Source organism: Panthera uncia, chromosome F1 (assembly GCF_023721935.1).
Source record: "Panthera uncia isolate 11264 chromosome F1, Puncia_PCG_1.0, whole genome shotgun sequence".
NCBI lineage: Eukaryota > Metazoa > Chordata > Mammalia > Carnivora > Felidae > Panthera > Panthera uncia.
In genome coordinates, this window is record NC_064813.1 from 59,326,635 (window position 1) to 59,345,035 (window position 18,401).

At 47.8% G+C, this 18,401-nt stretch overlaps 1 protein-coding gene across 9 annotated transcripts in view; it reads right to left on the reverse strand.

Moving 5' to 3' along the window:
• Positions 1-13,063: 13,063 nt before the first annotated feature.
• PBX1 (PBX homeobox 1) overlaps positions 13,064-18,401 on the reverse strand; it is a 289,525-nt gene continuing 284,187 nt past the window's right edge. For 4 of the 9 annotated variants that reach the window (XR_007458868.1, XR_007458870.1, XR_007458869.1 and 1 more), the window contains 2 exons: positions 16,492-17,446; positions 13,422-13,554 (listed from right to left, as the gene is read on the reverse strand). Coding sequence is in view for 2 of the 9 variants with exons in the window: in XM_049634591.1 (XP_049490548.1) it covers positions 13,462-13,554 (93 nt within the window). In the remaining 7 variants the exon portion in view is untranslated. The other 5 variants (XM_049634592.1, XM_049634594.1, XM_049634591.1 and 2 more) reach the window with 4 other exon arrangements.

Consider the following 18,401-nt stretch of genomic DNA (forward strand, 5'->3'; position numbering starts at 1 on the left):
CATTTATGTGGAGACACAAGATATTTGGTTACAGTTCAAGGCAGGGCCAGAGACACACAGGAAGGGTTTGGAGGAATGCGGAGCCCGGGGAGCAGAAAGGCTTCACAGAAGAGATGGCCGCTTGCTCCAAGACGGAGTCTGTGACTGAGGCGGGGACCGTCATTTACGGCGGCTGACATCATGACATCAGGAGCGAGGTTTGCAAACAGGCTGGAAGAAGGGAACCAGCTTGGAATTCTGGGGGTGTTGTCGGAAGACTATTGGCAAGAGCCAACGGTTCTAATCTGAACTTACGGGGAAAAGGAGAGGTCAGTAAGGGCCCTCCGCGGTCAGTACAGTAGAACCTTGGTTTGCAAGATGATTCATTCTGGAAACGCGCTTGTCATCCAAAGCACTTGTATATCAAAGCAAATTTCAAGAACCATTGGCTCAGTTGTGATCGTGTGATGTTCGGTGTCACACACTACTCGCATTGCAAGACATCTCTCGTTCATCAAGTTAAAGTTTATTAGAAATGGTTGCTCGTCTTGCGGAACAAGTCACCGGCAACCCAAGGTTTTACTGTATTTCCTTTCTACCGTTCTCACCTTGTTTCTTCACCTCTACAGAGCAACCTAACTTCATACACATGTATTTCTGTTATTTTTTCATTTTATTTTTATTTTAGAGATGGGGGAGAGAGGGGCAGAGAGAGAAAAAGAATCCCAAGCAGGTTCCATGCTCAGTACAGAGCCCCACGGGGGGCTCCGTCCCGTGACCCTGGACCATGACCTGAGCCGAAATCAAGAGTTGACGCTCAACCGACTAAGCCACCCGGGCGCCCCAACGTACATTTTTTCTTTTTTTTAAAGAAAGCAATTGCTAACCAATCTTAGTGATCTTTTTCGCTGGTGTAATCCCAGCACTCGGCTGCCGAGAAGTATTGGCTGAATTGAATGGACTTGAATTCCTGTATGACTGGAGGAAGAGACAGTAACTACGTTCCAGGCTTGGGAAGGCTCTAAATCAACATCATCATCGCTTCTGGGTGTTAGGGATTCCTGCCTTGTATCTTTGCACCTCTCCTTGAAGCTAGATGATTGAAAATAATTGGTTCATACATTTCCTCAGCAGCTTCTGGAGCTTCCTTTTGCTCCACTCCTTGGTGGGATTAGTTGTTTGCAGTCATTCGATAGCAAGAAGGTTTTCATCTTAGTCCACATCGGTTCCCATAAACCCAGCTTAATTCCATCTCCCCCTGGTTCAGGGCTTTGTTAATGGACATCATAGTTTTAAATTCTTGCCCAAGCTTGTGAACCGACGAATACAGGCATATTCATCAACAAGGACCTAGAGATTCGGGTGGCTTTTTGTTTAATCACTTGTCTTATTGAAAAAGTAGTCCTACCAGAGGCTAAGATCCTTCTGAGGTACGGAGCAGTGCCTGGAGCATAGGAGGTGGTCGGGGCCATGCTCGTTCCCTCAAGAAACACAAGGATGCTCAAACAGGTGACTGCCAGTCCGGCAATGTCCGTGACGCCCTGGGCAGTAGCCCCTGGGGGGAGAGGAGACCAGGGCATTCACAGAATCCCCAGCAGGCATTTCGCTGTTGGCATAAAGGAGGTATGGGCCATGCCCTGAAAGTCCCCGAGAGGAAAGCGGTGCTGAATACAGCAGTAATGTGGGGAGAGGCAGGACCGCAGACCTGGGAGGCAAAGACCTGGGTTTATGTCACTGCTGCTCCAGAGGCAGTGACTTGGCGGGGATAAACAGCCCTTCGTCTTCAGTTTGATGAGGTCAGAACTGGGAGGTCTGCTCCGTTCTCTAAGTTTCCCCGAGGCCTCCACTTGGATAGCAACTTGGCATATCTTTGGCCATTGATAAAAAATGGTTTTTCTTCTTTTCAGTTTTATTGAGATATAATTGACATACAGCGCTGTATAATTTTAAGGTGTAGAACGTAATGACTTGGCTTGCAGATATTGTAAAATGATTTTCACAATAAATTTAATTAATGTACCCCATCTCATAGATACCCCCCCCAAAAGAAAAACGTTTTTTTTCCCCCCCTGTGATGAGAACTTTTACAATCTACTCTCTCAGCACCTTTGAAATACACCATAAGCAGCGTCAGCTATGGTCATCATGTTGTACATTTCCCGATCCCATTCGGCGACTGCTACGCGTATTGATTAACAAGAAACTGGAAACCCCCAACCTTCAACGTAAGTTAGATGGAGCTAGCAGACTGGCAGAGTATCACCTGTGTTGAAGTCATTCAAGTAAGACATTTGGAGCACATAGCATCCTTTCCTCCTAAGCTGAAATGTCCTTGGTGATGAGAAGCCTTAGAAAAGGAGCTTCAGGGGACAATGAGAATTTAAAGAAAGTACGTGGCGTGTAAAAAGACACTCGGGTCACTTCACAGACGTGTCCGAAGATCAACTCTGCTCATCTACTTCTAAGCACAAGGTGTGTGATTTCTCTCAAGAATTTTGGAATCTTTTAAGGTAGGAACTGCGAGCAAGTCATGGAAAAATGATGGAGGACGTGTTGATTGAGCCAGGGAGGTCGCAGGGATTTCCTCAGGAAGGGTAAGATCTTAGCATACCGGCTAGACTGATATAAAAAATAAAGAAAAGAAAGAAAGGAAAACATACCTGTAATTAACAGTTCTACCCATAATTAGCAATGGAACTAGAGAAAAGAGGGCATCCTGATTGTTACTGGTTCGGGGAGGGAGATACACCCAGATAGATACATGAGGAGAATAAATAATAAACACGTTTGTAGCAATGACTATGTCAGGTATTGTTCTAGGTAGTAACTCATCTAATCTTCCCCAAACCTTATGAGGTGGGTATTCGTGTTATCCCCATTTTATAGGTGAGGAACCTGAGGCACAGATTGTTGAAGCAGTTTATCCTAGGTCACAAAGCTGGTAAATAGTTGTAGTATAATGGGAGATACATTGAGTCTTTGTCCCTGGATCCTGGCACCGGAGCTCCTAAAACCCTTGGAATTTCCTGAGTGATAAATGTGATGGGAGCATCCTAGAACTCTTCAGGATGGGGGCTGGTCCAGAAAAAGACCAAATCTTGATTAGATACTCAAAACTCTCAGCCTCACTTCCCAGCCTCCAGGGAGGGGAGGGAGCTGGAAAGTGAGTTAATCACCAACGGCTAATGATTTCACTAATCATTCCGGGTGCTGAAACCACCTTAAGCACCCCTAAACCACAGGGCCTGGGGAGCTTCCGAGTTGGCAAATGCATCCACAAGCTGAGAAGATGGCACACCCCAGCTCCACGGGGCCAGAAGATCCCCACCCAGGACCCTTTTAGACCCTACCCCATGTATCTGTTCATCTGGATGTTCATTGGTATCTCGTATAATCAGCCAGTACATGGCTTCCTGTGTTCTGTGTGTCAGTCTAACACATTATCAAACCTGAGCTGGAGATTGTGGAAAATCCCAATTTATAACTGGTCAGTCAGAAGCAAGGGTGGCCCAAGATGTGCACCTGGCATCTGAACCGAGGGCAGACTTGAGGGACTGAGCCTTTCAACCTGTGGAGTCGGACGCTGACCCTGGGGAGTGGGTGTCAGAATTGAGTTGAATCGTCGGATACCTAGTTGGGGTTGGAATGTTGGAGAATCGGGCAGTGGAAGAAAAGTTCTCTCATTTAGCTTCAGAAAGAAGCTTCTTTACAAAATTTTTAAGTCTATTTATTTTGAAAGAGAGAGAGAGAGAGAGAGAGAGAGCAGCATGAGTGGGGGAGGGGCAGAGAGAGAAGGAGAGAGAATCCCAAGCAGGCTCTTTGCTGTCAGCGCACAAAGCCTGACTCGGGGCTCAAACTCACGAACTGTGAGATCATGACCTGGGCTGAAATCAAGAGTCAGATGTTTAACTGACGGAGCTGCCCAGGGGCCCCTGGAAAGAATCTGACGGTAGCGGGGCTAGGATTCAAGTCTGTATAGTTTGACTTTTAAGATCCCCGTGAGCAGACTATATGTATTCCTCACCAAAGGATCCGGGAAAGCCCCTCTGAGATGTCCCTGTGGATGACTTTAAAGGTCTCACTAGATGATAAAAGAAAATGTGGACACATCTGAAGGGGAAAATCAAAAAGATCATGTTGAACGCTTCAAGGATGATCAGTGAATTTCAGCATTGCTGTTGCCATGTATAGGGGCTCTGAAACATCCTGTGCTCTGCGGGTGGGCCTGGAGACCGCTCTAAGGGAGGGCTGGGGGGGTGCTATGGGCACACACCACACAGGAAAACAGTGTCTGAATGTGGGTGATGCAAAGACACCTCTTCTTAGGACTCAGCTCAAGGCACGGAAAGGAAAAGACAGCTGAGCAGAATCTATCTGAACAATGGAAGCCTTGGACAGATCCAGAATTTTTGAAAACGTTTGCAACATAGAATTTAGAGAAGTATGCTAAAACAACGACAACAACAACAACAAAACACAAATGTCTGGGCTGACTGGCAAAGAGAGCAAGCCCTCCATAAAACCGAGAAGGCGTGTCAGTGGTGAAAAGGGGGTTAGACGATGTGAACTGTACTGGCTCTACTTTAAAGGAATTGGGGGGAAATTGGACAGAAACATGAAGGCAAGGCTCAAAGAGAGCTCGGGATGGACAGGCAGGGTTTGCGGGCTGAGGCCCGCAAATTCGACCTCAGCCCCTGTTCGACAGCTGGATGTGGACTCAGAGGGAGAGCTCGGGTGGTGTCGTGCCCTGGAGAAAGTCCGGAGAAGGAAGAGTAGAAGTCACAATGGTACCGGGATAAACACATCTGGGATGAGGAACACGGGGCTTCACAAGAAATGGAAATTGACATACATCTCGAACATGTCTACGGATACCAGGGGGAAGAAGGGAGTTTCAAGAAAGCCTGCAGACAGGAGGGGACCCATTTTACATTTTTCACAAAGACATGAATATTTCAAAGGTCATTCTCGGAGAGAGGAGGCAGGCTGCGTAGATTGGATTGGCTCCCCCCGGACACAGGAAGCAGAGTGCGAAATGAACCTCTTGACGGTGGCTTGTCCTCCAACACTGCCGGTGATACTAATCAACAGACATGGTAAAGACCACAATACAGACTTTCTTTTCACTCTTTCTCATGTTTTCTGTCTTTCCTGCTTCTCTGAATAACATCTCTGCTCTGGCCACTGATCAGCAACGTTCATGCGATCTTATGATCTGGGTTCCGCGAACTTGATTTGGACCAGGAGCCTGGGCTTCGCTGGTGGTTTCTGCATTCTGTGGGGGCAGGCTGCTGCTGAGATATGGTGCATATACCTCCTCAAGTGACTTTAAAAAAAAACAAGAAAAACAAAACGGGGTACTAGAGAGATTCAAAGCTGGATTCATCAAACTTTGGAGGGATCGGAACAGGGACTGCCTTTCCCACAGACTGCCACTGCCGTAGAAGGGAAGTCTTCATTCTATTTCGATTTCTACTTCTATTTCCGGCTGAGAGGGGACCCAGGAGGAAACCAAAGAAGGCAGAGCTATAGGCTAGCATTTGTACTGTAGTTTATCAGAGAGGAGGATTTTATTTTGAACTTCAGTTTCTCTCTGGACACATATCAGCGGAAGGTTTATATTCAAAGTACTGTAGCACTTGGTGGTGCCTTTGGTGCTATCAGAAGGCCCTCACTGATGACTCGAGGGTGAACTACACTGGACGGTGTGGCTGAATATCGTGGCACAAGGTGAATTTTGGCTGGGGTACAGTGTAACGTGGATGTTAACGAGTGAGTCCTCCTGCTCTGAGTCCGGGGGCATCTGGAAGCTGGAGCTAAGCTGTATTTTGCATGGGTCCCTGGGAGATGCACGAGGACAGTCGTTCTCCGAAGCATGTGGCCCTGGGCACGGTCACTGCCACAGTCCTTTACGGCACCTCTGCCCCCACGCCCACACCGCCCAAGGCTACAAGCCATTGACTGCATCTCACGGTAAACCCTCTGCTGGCTTCATTTGTAGGCTGTCACTGCTTTAATGCAAGACATGAGGGCAATGTCCCCAAAGCGGAGCCTCATTCCTTTCTCCAGGCTTCCAGGTCAGAGATCCAGGCTAATACACACTTCTGGATGCTGTGAATCATTTCTTAACACGGAGCTCTAGAGGCACTCCCTACACTGGATGTTTCCAGAAGCTGTATTGTGGATAACAAACAGTGCTCAGAACACTGGCATTTTGCTGCATGTTTTTTTTCTTTTTTTTTTTAAACCGGGCAGGTGCAGAAGTCTATAAAGATAAGCATGTAGAAACCAATGGGGGGCAGGCAGAGGGCAGTGAGCTTATCAGATTTGGTGATTTTAAGGCTTCAGACCTAAAGTCTTCAAAGTGACTGCTGGCCACCAGACTTCACCTGCCGGCCAGCAATGAACATGGGGTCACCTCCTGAAGGTGGGAACAGGTTGTCTTAATGGACCACAGCTTCCCCTGCGTGGTGACTACAGGCTGGGCACTGGGACCTGAGTCTGGGCAGCATTGAAAAATGTTGGGGATGGGGGATGTCCCCTCCCTCTCTCACATCCCCATGAGGAGGAGACTTCCGTTTCCTCTCCCTTGAGGGGGGATATTAGGTGGAACAGCTCTAGGGCCTGTGGGTATACACCCCTTTCTCTCTTCTCCCCACCGGAGAGTCACAAAGCCAACTTTGGGAGGTTGACTGGAAATGTCTTTCCTGGGAATGTGTCTAGTGCAGTGAAACAGCCACTTGGGATTGTCTTTTGCTCTCACTTATCCATTTGGTCACTAGCTATGACATAGAAGGCCAAATGTCCAAAAAGTTGGGGTGTGGCATTACTGCCTGGAAGTGATAAACCGGGGACAATTTTTCCGTCCTCCCACCCCCATCGCCCACCCGATGCACTTGAGAATAGGGGTGGAAGCGACGTCCTGGTCAAAGGCTTCAAGAAGTGGTAAGCCTTCTTCCTACTCTCCCTTCTGCCAGCTAGATGTGAAGGACTACACAATCCAGGAGGGTGCAAGAGCCACAGTGTGGAAGGAGCCAGATTCCAGAATCACTGTACCGAGAAGAGGCACTTGGACCAGGAATACTGGCCTCAGGCTATTACCTAAGTAAGAAATAGACTGTATTGAATTTGAGGTTCACACATGTTTGGTCTATTTGCTCCAAAAGTTTAATGTCACTCTAAGTAGTAAACTAGGGGGGCAGAGTCTGGTCCACAAGTTTCCATGCAACTGGAAAAGGAAGTAGTCTGAGCCCGCCTGGCACACCAGACCTCCCACGAGTGTGTTCCAACGTCTAGGTTGCAAGAAGGAACATGAGGCCTCCAGTGTGGCTGCTGGTGATGGTCTCCAAATCAGCATGAGCAGCGAGCCTTACGCTATGGAGGCCATTGGGCTCTTAGCGTGTCCATTAATAAACATGATCCTTTGATCCTCATTGACTCTCCATCCCTTTGATCCATATTCTATGGATTAGAATCACCATCAGGATGAGAGGGTGAGTGATTAGTTCATTCAAGACATTCATACATGCCTGCCTCATTGGGGCTCTGGAGACTTAAGGTGTGAAAACAAGAAATCGGTCATGTGATATCCCTGGAGGGATAAGGACACGTCAAATGCCAGATAAGTTCCATCCTGCTCATGGATGGGAAGACGGTGTCAACGGCTGGGAGACAGCCTGAGGCCTGGAGGGCTGACATGGCGCTGTGGCCAGAACACTTGGAGACACCAAACACGGTAACAGACCAAATCCAAAGGTCAGGGGCGCAATGTGGGTGCAAAGAATGGGGAGAGACGCTTACATAGGACAGTAGACCTCACGCATGGCAGACGTGCAGATGTACTAGAGAGACATCTAGCCCACAACTGAGTATGATTCATCACCCAGATTCCTTCCTCTAAACCACCTCTCGGGTGCCATGATTTTCCAGCTACTGTGATTTCCCAGCAGACAAAGAGAAGGAAAGGGAAGCCACCGGGTAAACAGCTGTGACTTAAAAACTTAGAATCTACTATGGAAAATCTCCCTGGTATTTCTTTTAACTGGTGCCTGGTGGGTGGCCCCCAGTCGTAGCTAAGCACACAAGATGGGGTGCTCTGCCCGCCCGCAGCACCGCTCATAATTGCCCGTAAGAGCTCCCTCCCTACTTCTTCCCTTCCTCCCTTCTTAGTTCACAGGTGAGACAGGTGGCTCGTGTGGTCATTCGCCCCCCCTGCCCTGGTCTGGAGCCTTTAAAATGATTAGGGCCACAGTGTAAACCATAATCCACACTAACACAGCCCTAGTTTGGGTTGCCAGCACGTTAAGAGAAGAAATTTACACAAAATACAAGTGTATATATTTTTTGCAACAAAAGAAACTATTTATTTGGAATATGCATTACCAGTACAAATTAGGAGACTGTCAAACCTACACCGTGTTAGTATCATTAGAGAACACAAAAGTTCAGTTGGAATCAAAAGGGACCGAAGCCTGTGCTCTCACAGAAGCAGAAAAGCTTAAACTTTCAAAACCAAAAACAGAGCAGAACTTTGTAGGTTTATACTCTGAATAATAAGAACAGGGGAGGGGAGCAGGAGAATAAAACCAACAACCAAAGGAAAGCACTTCAAAATCATGGAAAACGCCAAAGGAAAGAAAGGAAGTCGTAAGAGAGGAAAGGGGAAAAACATGAATGTTTTATTAATTTTAACAAAAGGAAAAAAAAAAGTTTACAAAAAATAGAAGATTCCAGAAAGCTTTGAGCTGGGTGTTGAAACCGTAAAGGTGATGTGAAAAGCTCGTCATTATTTTGTTGACTCAGGAACAAGCGTGCAGGTGTGTGGGCAGAAACACTGGCAAACCTTTGTTCCGCGGTCCTGCACCGTGGCCTACACTTTCCTTGCTTATGTTCTGGTTGCTTTCTGGACACTTAATCATTTGTTGAATGCAAGATATTTATAATAAGCTTCTTCCAGATCATACTGCTTTCTTTTCCCCTAGAACTAATAAAAAACATTCCAAATCAAGCCAGTTTAACCGTTTGCTTGAAGCAGCCACCTACATCAGAGACGTAGAAGAGGTTTGTCGTCAAGAAATCAAACTTCACCTCTCGCCATTAAAAGGAGAGCACTGAGTCGGGCTCGATTTCTCAACTCTTCGTCCAAAATCAGGATTCAAGAGATCAGTAAGCCGACTGACCGACCCCAGGGATGACGTCCTGGATCGAGTCTACGCAGCCAATGGTCCATCACACCAGGATTTCCTGTGGGATGCTTCTGGAAGAAAAATCCTCTCTGGTTGTAAGAGGGCTCATGGAATGTTGTTATTAATCAGGAAGAAAGAAAGCACTTTGTCGTGACATTCACAGGCAACAAAGGGCGAAAAGTCTTTCCCTTCCTTATAAAATGTCTCCTGGACTGACTCGCTGAATTTGTAAAGGGCCAAAAGGAGAACCCAGGTCCCTGACTGTGTTTTTTCTCGGGGACTGTGGGAATGCCACACGCTCTGGAAATACAGGGGAGCGATGTGACGTCACGATGGGCTTCATCTTTGTCTTTGAAGTCAACTGAATTCCGGAGCAAAATAGAAGCACAGGGAAACCGCCTACTCTACCAATGCCATCTTTTCACATCACCTCGTGTACATATTTAAGGAATAAAAACAGCAAGAGCATAATCCTGACAATTAAAAAAAAAAAAGCACCCCCCCCGTAATAAACAAACCAAAAATAACACAAAACATAATTTTTTTTTTATATTTTAAAGAGTAGGAAGAAAGAAAGAAAAGAATTTATTTCTGGGTCTCAAAGTTAATAAACATAACATGTTAGGTTGTACCTATGATGCTTCACTATCCCAACCTTTTTTTTTCTTTTTTTTTTCTTTTTTTAGTTTACAAAATGAATTACTGTCACTTTTAAACATTGTGAAACAGGAAATGAATGTGCACAACTCGACACTTTTCTAGCATTCTTGAACTAATTCACAAATGCAAGAAAATAAAAGAAAAATGGGGGAAATGATTAATGTAGGTAGTCTGGCATGAGAAACAAATGCAGGAATGATGCGTATTGTCACAGAGAGAAGAGGGGAGCCCCCCCATCCTGTTTTGCGTGCTATGAGGGTCATTTTTTAAAATTTTTATTATAAACACTATTAAATCCAGACCGCTTTTTTGGTTTTTTTTTTCTTTATCTGAATATACAAGAACATTCATTATCAAATGTTCATCATCAATACTACAAAGAACGAGACACAAGTCGCAAGAAACAATGGAAAATGTTAATAAAGCTGAAAGAATCATCGAGTATTTTTTTTTTGTATTTTTTTAAGTTTTTTTTAAATTTGAGTTTCTGTAGTTTCATCTTTTTTTTTTGGTATCGAAGTCAGGTTTTTCTGGGCAGAAAAATAAAACTCAGAAGGAAAAGAGGTGGGGGGGGGGGGCGGGGAAGGTACGTGAGAGAAGACGACCAGCAAATAAAGAACCACCACCACAGCAAAGTAAAAAGAATCAATGTAAGGAAGGTGCCACTTGTCACAAAGTACTGCACAGGCGTCAGTTTCACGCCAGGGGAAGGAGTCAGGGATGAAGAGGAAGAGGTGATGAAGAGTTACAAGGTGGGCAAACCCAAGGGCTACTTTTTCTCAGGGGAAATCGGCTGCCAGGGAAGATGGAGCGTTCTCGCTCCCGTTAGAAAATGCAGGAGTCCTGGGGCACATTTTGGTATCTGTAGGATTGACCTAATATGGATTCCCAGGGAGCTGTATTTCCAGAGGCACGCTCTCTCCATCCCCTTCCTTCTGCCGCCAGAGATCCCATGCTTCGCTTACCGTCGGGGGATCTGGCGGCTGCCATGTTGGACGTGATGGAGGGCGTGGAAGGGAGGTGGTGGAAAACTGGAGCAGACAGGGCGGAGAGAAGTGCTGGGTTGGGAAGGTGCTGGGAGAGGGTGAAAATCAGTGCACACTCCGGCGGGAGAGAAACTGTCTGTGCAAATGCAGCTCTGCTCTGTGTCATCAACTTCAAACGGCAATGACTCAGCCCAAATCTGGAATCATTCTTCCTGTGTCCCAGAGAACCCTTTTGGGTCTCTTCTGTACTGTGCTCAGTCAGCCATGTGTTCCAACTGTCCTCCTGTGTGGGTGGTTTCGATTCCTGATGCTAAGCAAGACTCTCCTCTGGTTCTACAACTACGGGGTGGTCGGTCACAAGATGGCTCTTGCCAAGAAGCCTCCCTACCGAGCCCTGTTCTGATTGGGGCACAGGTCAGCAGACACAACCTTTCCACTGCTTTTAGTCATCACGGCCTTATCCCATCTTGCCAAAGATTTACTTTTTGCCTCTCCTTCAAATTCACACACCTTCCTGTTTCTTAGGTAACCCCTCTCCCCAATACACACAGGAAGTTTCTATTCCTTACTGGAGTGCCATGCACGATTTCCATGACCTTGTTGGACGGCCATCCTCACCCCTCAGGGTCTTATATTTCTCCCACAGGCCTCTCAAGCAGAGCGCGTGTGACAGGCGACTCCGTACTTACGAGGCCACGTGCTGGATTCAAGTACAAACGAAGAGAACCGGGCCCTATTTTTCTAGTTTGGAGGCTTCTCTCTAGTCTATGGAACCACACAGACCAAAACAAACAAAAAAGCAACACCATCCCTTCCTTTCTTTGTCATCGTGGCAATGACCTCAGGATACTGATGCTACCTAGACGCTGGAACAGGGAAACCGTATGTTGCCCCTACGTGGCATGAACTGGGTTAGTTTGGAGAGAACACTTCCCCTGACTTCACGTTTACGGATCGCATACGAATGAAATCAATTTCTTCGGTCTCTCACAAGCCTCTTGGTAAGCCAGGCCTAAGAATCCCCATTTCACAGATGAAGAGAATGAGGCACTGAGAGATCTGACCAACCTGCTTCCACTGAGTCAAGTTACAGAGCCGCCATCGTTCCCGCTGGCACAGCTGGCTATGAGGAATGTAAGCTCAGGTGACACTACTGAGTAGCTCTCTAGTACGTAACTCTTCTCTCAGACATTCCCGGGGAATGAAAATCACTGGGACGATTTCACGGAGAACATCGCCGCCCCTTTCCCCATCGCTCCCAGGTCTTCAAATGAAGCTGGCAAAATGTGCCTGGGCCGTGTGCTCACACAACCCCTCCAGAACAAGAATGTGGCGCCACGGAACACTCCGGACAATTAATGCAATGTCCCTAATATAAAAACAAAACCAGAACAGAACCAAAGCCATTGCAGACATTGCTAAGTACTGTGCGTGGCTCCCTGAGAGTCCAGAGGTGCTGGGAACGGGAAGAGCTTACACTGCAAACCTGGCTTCCACCGTGATTGGTCCCGTGTATGCAGTTCTGCGTGCAAGCCGGGGGGCCGCGGGGCCTGGAAGGTTCAGGCACGTGCTGTTTCTCTGTCTCGGTGAGCCTCGCTCAGAGCCGCTAATTCCCTCTCCTGGGCTAACTGCTGCGGTTGCTAACATGGGTATTTTTGCAAGCGGCCTGTGACGGATCTGGAGAAAGTGAACGTGTGAGACCGCGCGCGTGCGTGTGCGAGAAGGTGCCGTTGAAGGGTTTCAGGGTGAGAACGTTCTACTCTGTAGCGGTTCGTTCGTCGCCATGCCCACTCGGATCTGGTTTTGCGGTAGGTTCTGGACCTTGCTTACTAAGAGTTGCATGGTCTCCAAAGACTGTGCCTCTGAAACCAAGAGCTGTTAGGAGAAGGAGGAGAAAGTCTCCGAGAATTCTGCCCTTCTGGTTGCTTCCGTCCTCTCCTGCTGCTTGACTTCCTGCCTGGGGATCAACCTAGTGGAGGTGAGACCGGAAAATGTGGCACCTTTAGAAGCCCAGCTATGGCAGTCCCCAGGGCACAGCTAGGGCTGGGGAGGAAGAGGAAGAAGTGTTCTAAGCGGAGCTGGCCCAGGGAGGGGAGAGCAAGAGAAGGCAGGGGGCCTGGAATGAGTGGGGCAACGTTGCGCATTCCTGCTAAGAGGTAGTGAGAGTAAGAAGAGAAACTGAGAAGGGCTGCCTGTTCACAGAGGGAGCGAGGGATCCGAGTGAGGTAAATCTGGCTCCTCAAACCACCAGCGTGAAAACATACAAACACGTTTATTATTTTCTTTGTATTTTCTTTCCTCTTTAAATTCCTCTAATGGTTGAAAATATCCTTCCGTGATGTAAGAGAGGGCGGGGGCCCCGGGAGTCTAGGACAGAGGGAAGGGGCGGGAAAAATGGCGGACACCAGGCTGACAGCTGGAGGCAGGGAAGGGTGGCTTCTACCCAGAAAAAAAAAAGGGAAGAGAGTATAAAGAAGTGTCCAGATTGGCTGAAATAGCATCCCAAAGAAGAGAAGAGAAGGAGACTCTTATTGTGTTTGCTGATTGCTTCGACCTCCAGTCTGACCGCTTCAGCGTTGGGAGAGAAACCCTCCCTCCTGGCCCTGTCCCGACTGGGGCACAGGGTCAGCCGGGATGCGATTGCTGGGAGATCAGTTGGAGGTATCAGAGTGAACACTGCCAGGGCCTTCTGTAGGGGAGGTCACTGATGAAGGGGTAGTGGCATCCTGCCAACCTCCATTAGCCTAGAAGGGAAAAAGGGAGAGAAGTCAGTCTTCTGAGATTGGGTGGCCATTTTGAGCAGACAATGACAACAAGGCAACTTGTGTGAGGGGCCTAGCACGGTGCCTGGCACATAGGACGCTCCTCGGCTGGGCTGCTATTCTTGTGGTTGGTAGTACTCCCTCCACCCTCAGAGGAGTTTGGGCCCTCCCATCGAGCCTTTGGACACAAGGTTAATACCCCCCACTTCTCGAAGCTCTTTGAAGTCAGTTCAAGCTGTCAGATGATCATGGTGATGCTCTAGGGGAATGACAGGTCGAGGGACCCAAGTTCTGGTTCCGACGCTGGCCATGGCTAGCTGTTGACCCTGGTGAAGCACTTCTACGTCTTTGGGCCTCGGGTTCCCCTTTAGAAAAATTAAAAGGTTGCCCGAATGCCTTCTAAAGCCTTTCTATGCGTGTTCCGTACGTTAGGGGATTCCAGGCACCTGTTCTGTGCAAGGTTCTGTACTAGATGCTCTTGGGTATACAATGACGAGGGAGATACGGTTCGTGGCTTCAAGGAGGTGGATAAGACACGCATGTGAATGAACTATCATTCAAGGCAGAACCTAAGAAATAGTACAACCCAGTTGTTATGACGGTTCAGATGAAGGCAATACCCCATCTTGTTGGAGCATCAGGGAAGGCATCATGGAAGAGGCAGTCTTTGAGGTGAGCCTCGAAAAGTACAGAGGGTGATTCAGGCAAATACAACAGGCGAAAACAAAGGTGGACCAGGGACTGATCTACACAAACATATCTAGAGAGGTGGTGATCCAGGAAGCTGTAAGTTTGATCTATGTTTATAGATCATTTTCCTAAGACTCTAAATCCAGAAGCATCCAGAAATGGAATTGTTCTGAAAGGATTTATTTTGATGACCACCCCTTTCCAAAAATATCCCCCCGTTAAAATGGCTGGAGGATGATTTGCTAGAGTGGTTAATTCACGATGCATAATTCAGGACTGTTTATGTATTTTAAAGCATTGAAATATAAGTGAGCTAAGATGCCTTTCCCCCCTCCTCAGTTGCTGTGTTCCTTTGGAGTTAATGTACCTCAGCTCTAAAAATGTGAATGTTGAACAGACCAGGTCTTGGGCATTCTGGGTCAATTATTTTCTACTGTACTCTCCACTCATTTTTTTCCCTGAAATATTTGGGGTTCATGAGGCAGGTGTTATTATTGCCACTTGGGAGGGGTCACAACTTCCACTCTAGGATACTCCAGGGCACCCAGGACCTACATGCAAACGTGTTCACATTTCATTCATAAGAAAGCAGGGGTGCGAGAGAAAAGCGGGCTTCTGGTTTATGACTGAGACACACGGGCTTCTCAACCTTTGAATCCGGGCTCCTTTTCCTCTGCCCTTCTCATCCTCTTGGCTTTCTTTTTCACTGGCTCACCCAAAGGATGTTCCAATTTTCCCGGGAAAGCCGGGCTTTTCATTCAAAGCAGCTCCCACCAGTTACCTCTACACGAGGATAGATGTTTTTCCACACCTCCCTAAAGAGCAAGCAGGTCTAGATACTAAGAGGGCAAAAGGTTAGCCTGGGCAATGCCAAGGGCATTTCACCTCAATTGGGGATCCATGAATAACTGCACGAAAATCCAAATCTCCATCTCCTGACCTAGTCAGTAGCTCCTCCTCCCCCTCTCCCTGCCCGGCACATTTCTCTTGCCCTTGGTGAGGGATCGGAAGGGGAACAACGAGGAGGAAACGGGAACTCTTTATTTTACAGTGATTCTTTCTGGGGCGCCTGGGTGACTCAGTCGTTTAAGCGTCTGACTCTTGATCTCGGCTCAGGTCATGATCTCACGGGTATGAGGTGGAGACCTGCGTCGGGCTCCGTGCTAAGCATGAAGCATGCTTGGGCTTCTCTTTCTGTCTCTGTCTCTCTCTACCCCTCCTCCACGTGCTCTCTCCCCAAATAAATAAACATTTGGGGCGCCTGGGTGGCTCAGTCGGTTAAATGTCCGACTTCGGCTCAGGTCATGATCTCACGGTTCGTGGGTTCGAGCCCTGCGTTGGGCTCTGTGCGGATAGCTTAGAGCCTGGAGCCTGCTTTGGATTCTCTGTCTCCCTCTCCCTCTGCCCCTCCCCTGCTCATGCTCTTTCTCTCTCTGTCTCTCAAAAATAAATGTAAAAAAATAAAAATACAAAAAAATATTTAAAAATATGCAACAATCCTTTCTGGGTTGTATAAAAATATACAACCATCTTTCTGGGGCCAACACCCTGTCATATGATCATAATCATATTAATTCAGTTTCCTAATGCAGGTTTGTCACAGGGGTGGCAAGAGGTTCGTCTCTCTTCCCGACCAAGAACATATATATTCTGGTGCCATTTTAGGAGGAGTGGGAACAGCGATCATACTCATTTTACCCCAAAGAAAATTCTTTAATGTCATTTATCTTTTCTGATTACAAAAGATAAGCTTACATAAGATTTTCAAATACAGTATTTGCAACTGGATATGCAATATAATATTTGGAAAATAGAAAAAGCATGAAAAACAAAATGCGCAACTCTCAAAATCCTACTGTGCAAAGATAGCTAACTATTAGCATTTTGATACCTGTCTTAAGAATCCTTTTTTTATATGTGTGTGTTTAGCAGAGATAGATGGATAAATAAGTAAATGGCGGGGTGTGTGTGTGCGTGTGTGTGTGTGTGTGTGTGTTTGCTGAGTAGTACAGGATTTTAAGAAAACTTCACAGAGCTTCCTGAAGTACAGTGTCATGAGGCAGAGAATAAAGTGCTCGCACAAGAAGAGAAGACTCACGTATCTTGGAATCGACCTGGTGGGGGACGTGCAGATGTGGAAACCCCAGGAAAGCAGTCCACGTCCATGTCAGAGTACAAGGCGCAAAAACGTTTCACGACATCGCGCTCCTAAGATATCACTACTCTTACCATAATTTAGCCATGCTTCAATTTCATTAAAATAACTTAGTAGAGAAAATGAGCCCGGCGGTGTCTCATTCGGAGGGATTTGGCAAGGCATCCTGGACTGACCAGAAGATTCCAGGAGACGCCTTTTGATTCGGGTGTCTGAGATGAAATCACTCAAACAGGAGGCCTTTGAAGAAGTTTTGTTTTCTCAGACCAGTGCACAGGATGCCAGAGGGTACAGGAAACTCACAGATGGTAGAGACAGGAAGCAGTTCAAGCGGACACCAAAACTGGCATCTTCATTATGCTAGTTGGCCCAGTGAGGAAGAATATATGAGACCTCTTAAAAATAAATAAAATCAATCTCTTTTCTTTCACTCCCCCTCTATCCATAAACACACACAACTTCAGATTGGGCGGCCAGCTATCTATCCCCTTGTGCCCGGGGCCCCTCAACATTAACACTGAAGTCCTGGATTCCTGTAACTACTCCCCCCGCCCCCGCGCCCCCCCCCGCTGAAACCTCCGTGATCAGAAACTGCGAGCAAGCCCGACTTCGCCAGGTTTCCCGTAAATCACTCTGGCTGCTTCGGCGGCGCTGTTCCAGCCTTAATGCAAGCCGTTCAGAGGCTGCTCTGTCTTGGGAAACAGCTGACCTCGCTTACTGCCGCGTTAACCCTGGGGAGCAATTCCTTCCCGCTTCCTGACTGCGGGTGCATATTAAGTAGGAAACTCCGCCTTCGTGTGTTTATTTATCTCTGGGGCGGGCGCAGGGAGCAGGGAGGATGGTCTCATTAGCGACCGTGGGGGCAGGGGGTGGCAAGAAATAAGACTTTCCTTCTGATTTTTCCTCTGCGCCCCAACTTCTGCCTTCACTCATCTTCGGATGCAAACCTCCCTTTAGAACAGACACACTCCCTTCAAAATGCTGATGTCGGAAGCGCACTGAGGCCTCACGGGGGTGGGAAGGTGAAATCTGCAAAACCAAGTGTGCCCTTGTTATCTCTAGGAACATGCCTCCTGCAGGAGCCTTTACATTCGCAGCTAGTCGTACAGGAAATTCTGCGGCCTGTGGCCTGGAAGCGAGGCCTGATCTCACATTTAATTCCACCAGATGAAGCCTAAGCCAGCAGCGGGCTCATCATGGAACCTCCTGGAGGAGGAAGCCAAAGGAATACACAATTAGGACAAAATGCACACGGTTTCCCAGACAAGAAAACCCGGACTTTCAAACACAAATTAAAGAAAGGGATTTGGGAACAAAACATTTCAGAACAAACAAACGACTACGGACTCCACATCCTGCCCGAATGAATTTGGCACGTAATTGATATATACCCAACGTTGCTGGGACCCCCTCTAATGGATAAGGCGCAGCGAGCTCTGAGGCCAGGGATGGGGCAGTGGGGGATGGGAACACCCACCTGGGTTCTCCTGACCAAACGCGAGAACACGGAATTGTCCCTGAAGCCCCGACTTCTCTCCCTCTCTCTCTCTGCCACCTTCCCGAGCCCAAACAAGGGCCACCTGCCTCTCCCCTGCTGTTGTTGAGGATCCAGCACCGCTTTCAGCCCAGAGCAGTGGCTGCTGAGCTGAGAACTGCTAGTCCCACCCTCTGCTCCTTCCCGCTCTTCCTCTGAGCTTACCTTAGCAGCACACCATTGATGCAGAGAATTCATCACCTGATGTGACAGCCCGAGCGAAGCCTGGCACTAAGAAACTCTCATTTGCAACCCAGAAATACGCTGAGGTGCCACAAACTGGCTGATGTCAGCACCAAGGAGAGCTCGATGTGCATATGGGCCAGATGCCATTACCAGAGATGCCTTCGGCGTGGGTGGGGAGGCGGACGTGCTCCAGGCCCCCAAAGGCCCGGCACTGGTGGGGCCGGCCAGGAAGAAAAACAAAAGAAACGGGGATGTGTGCTCCCT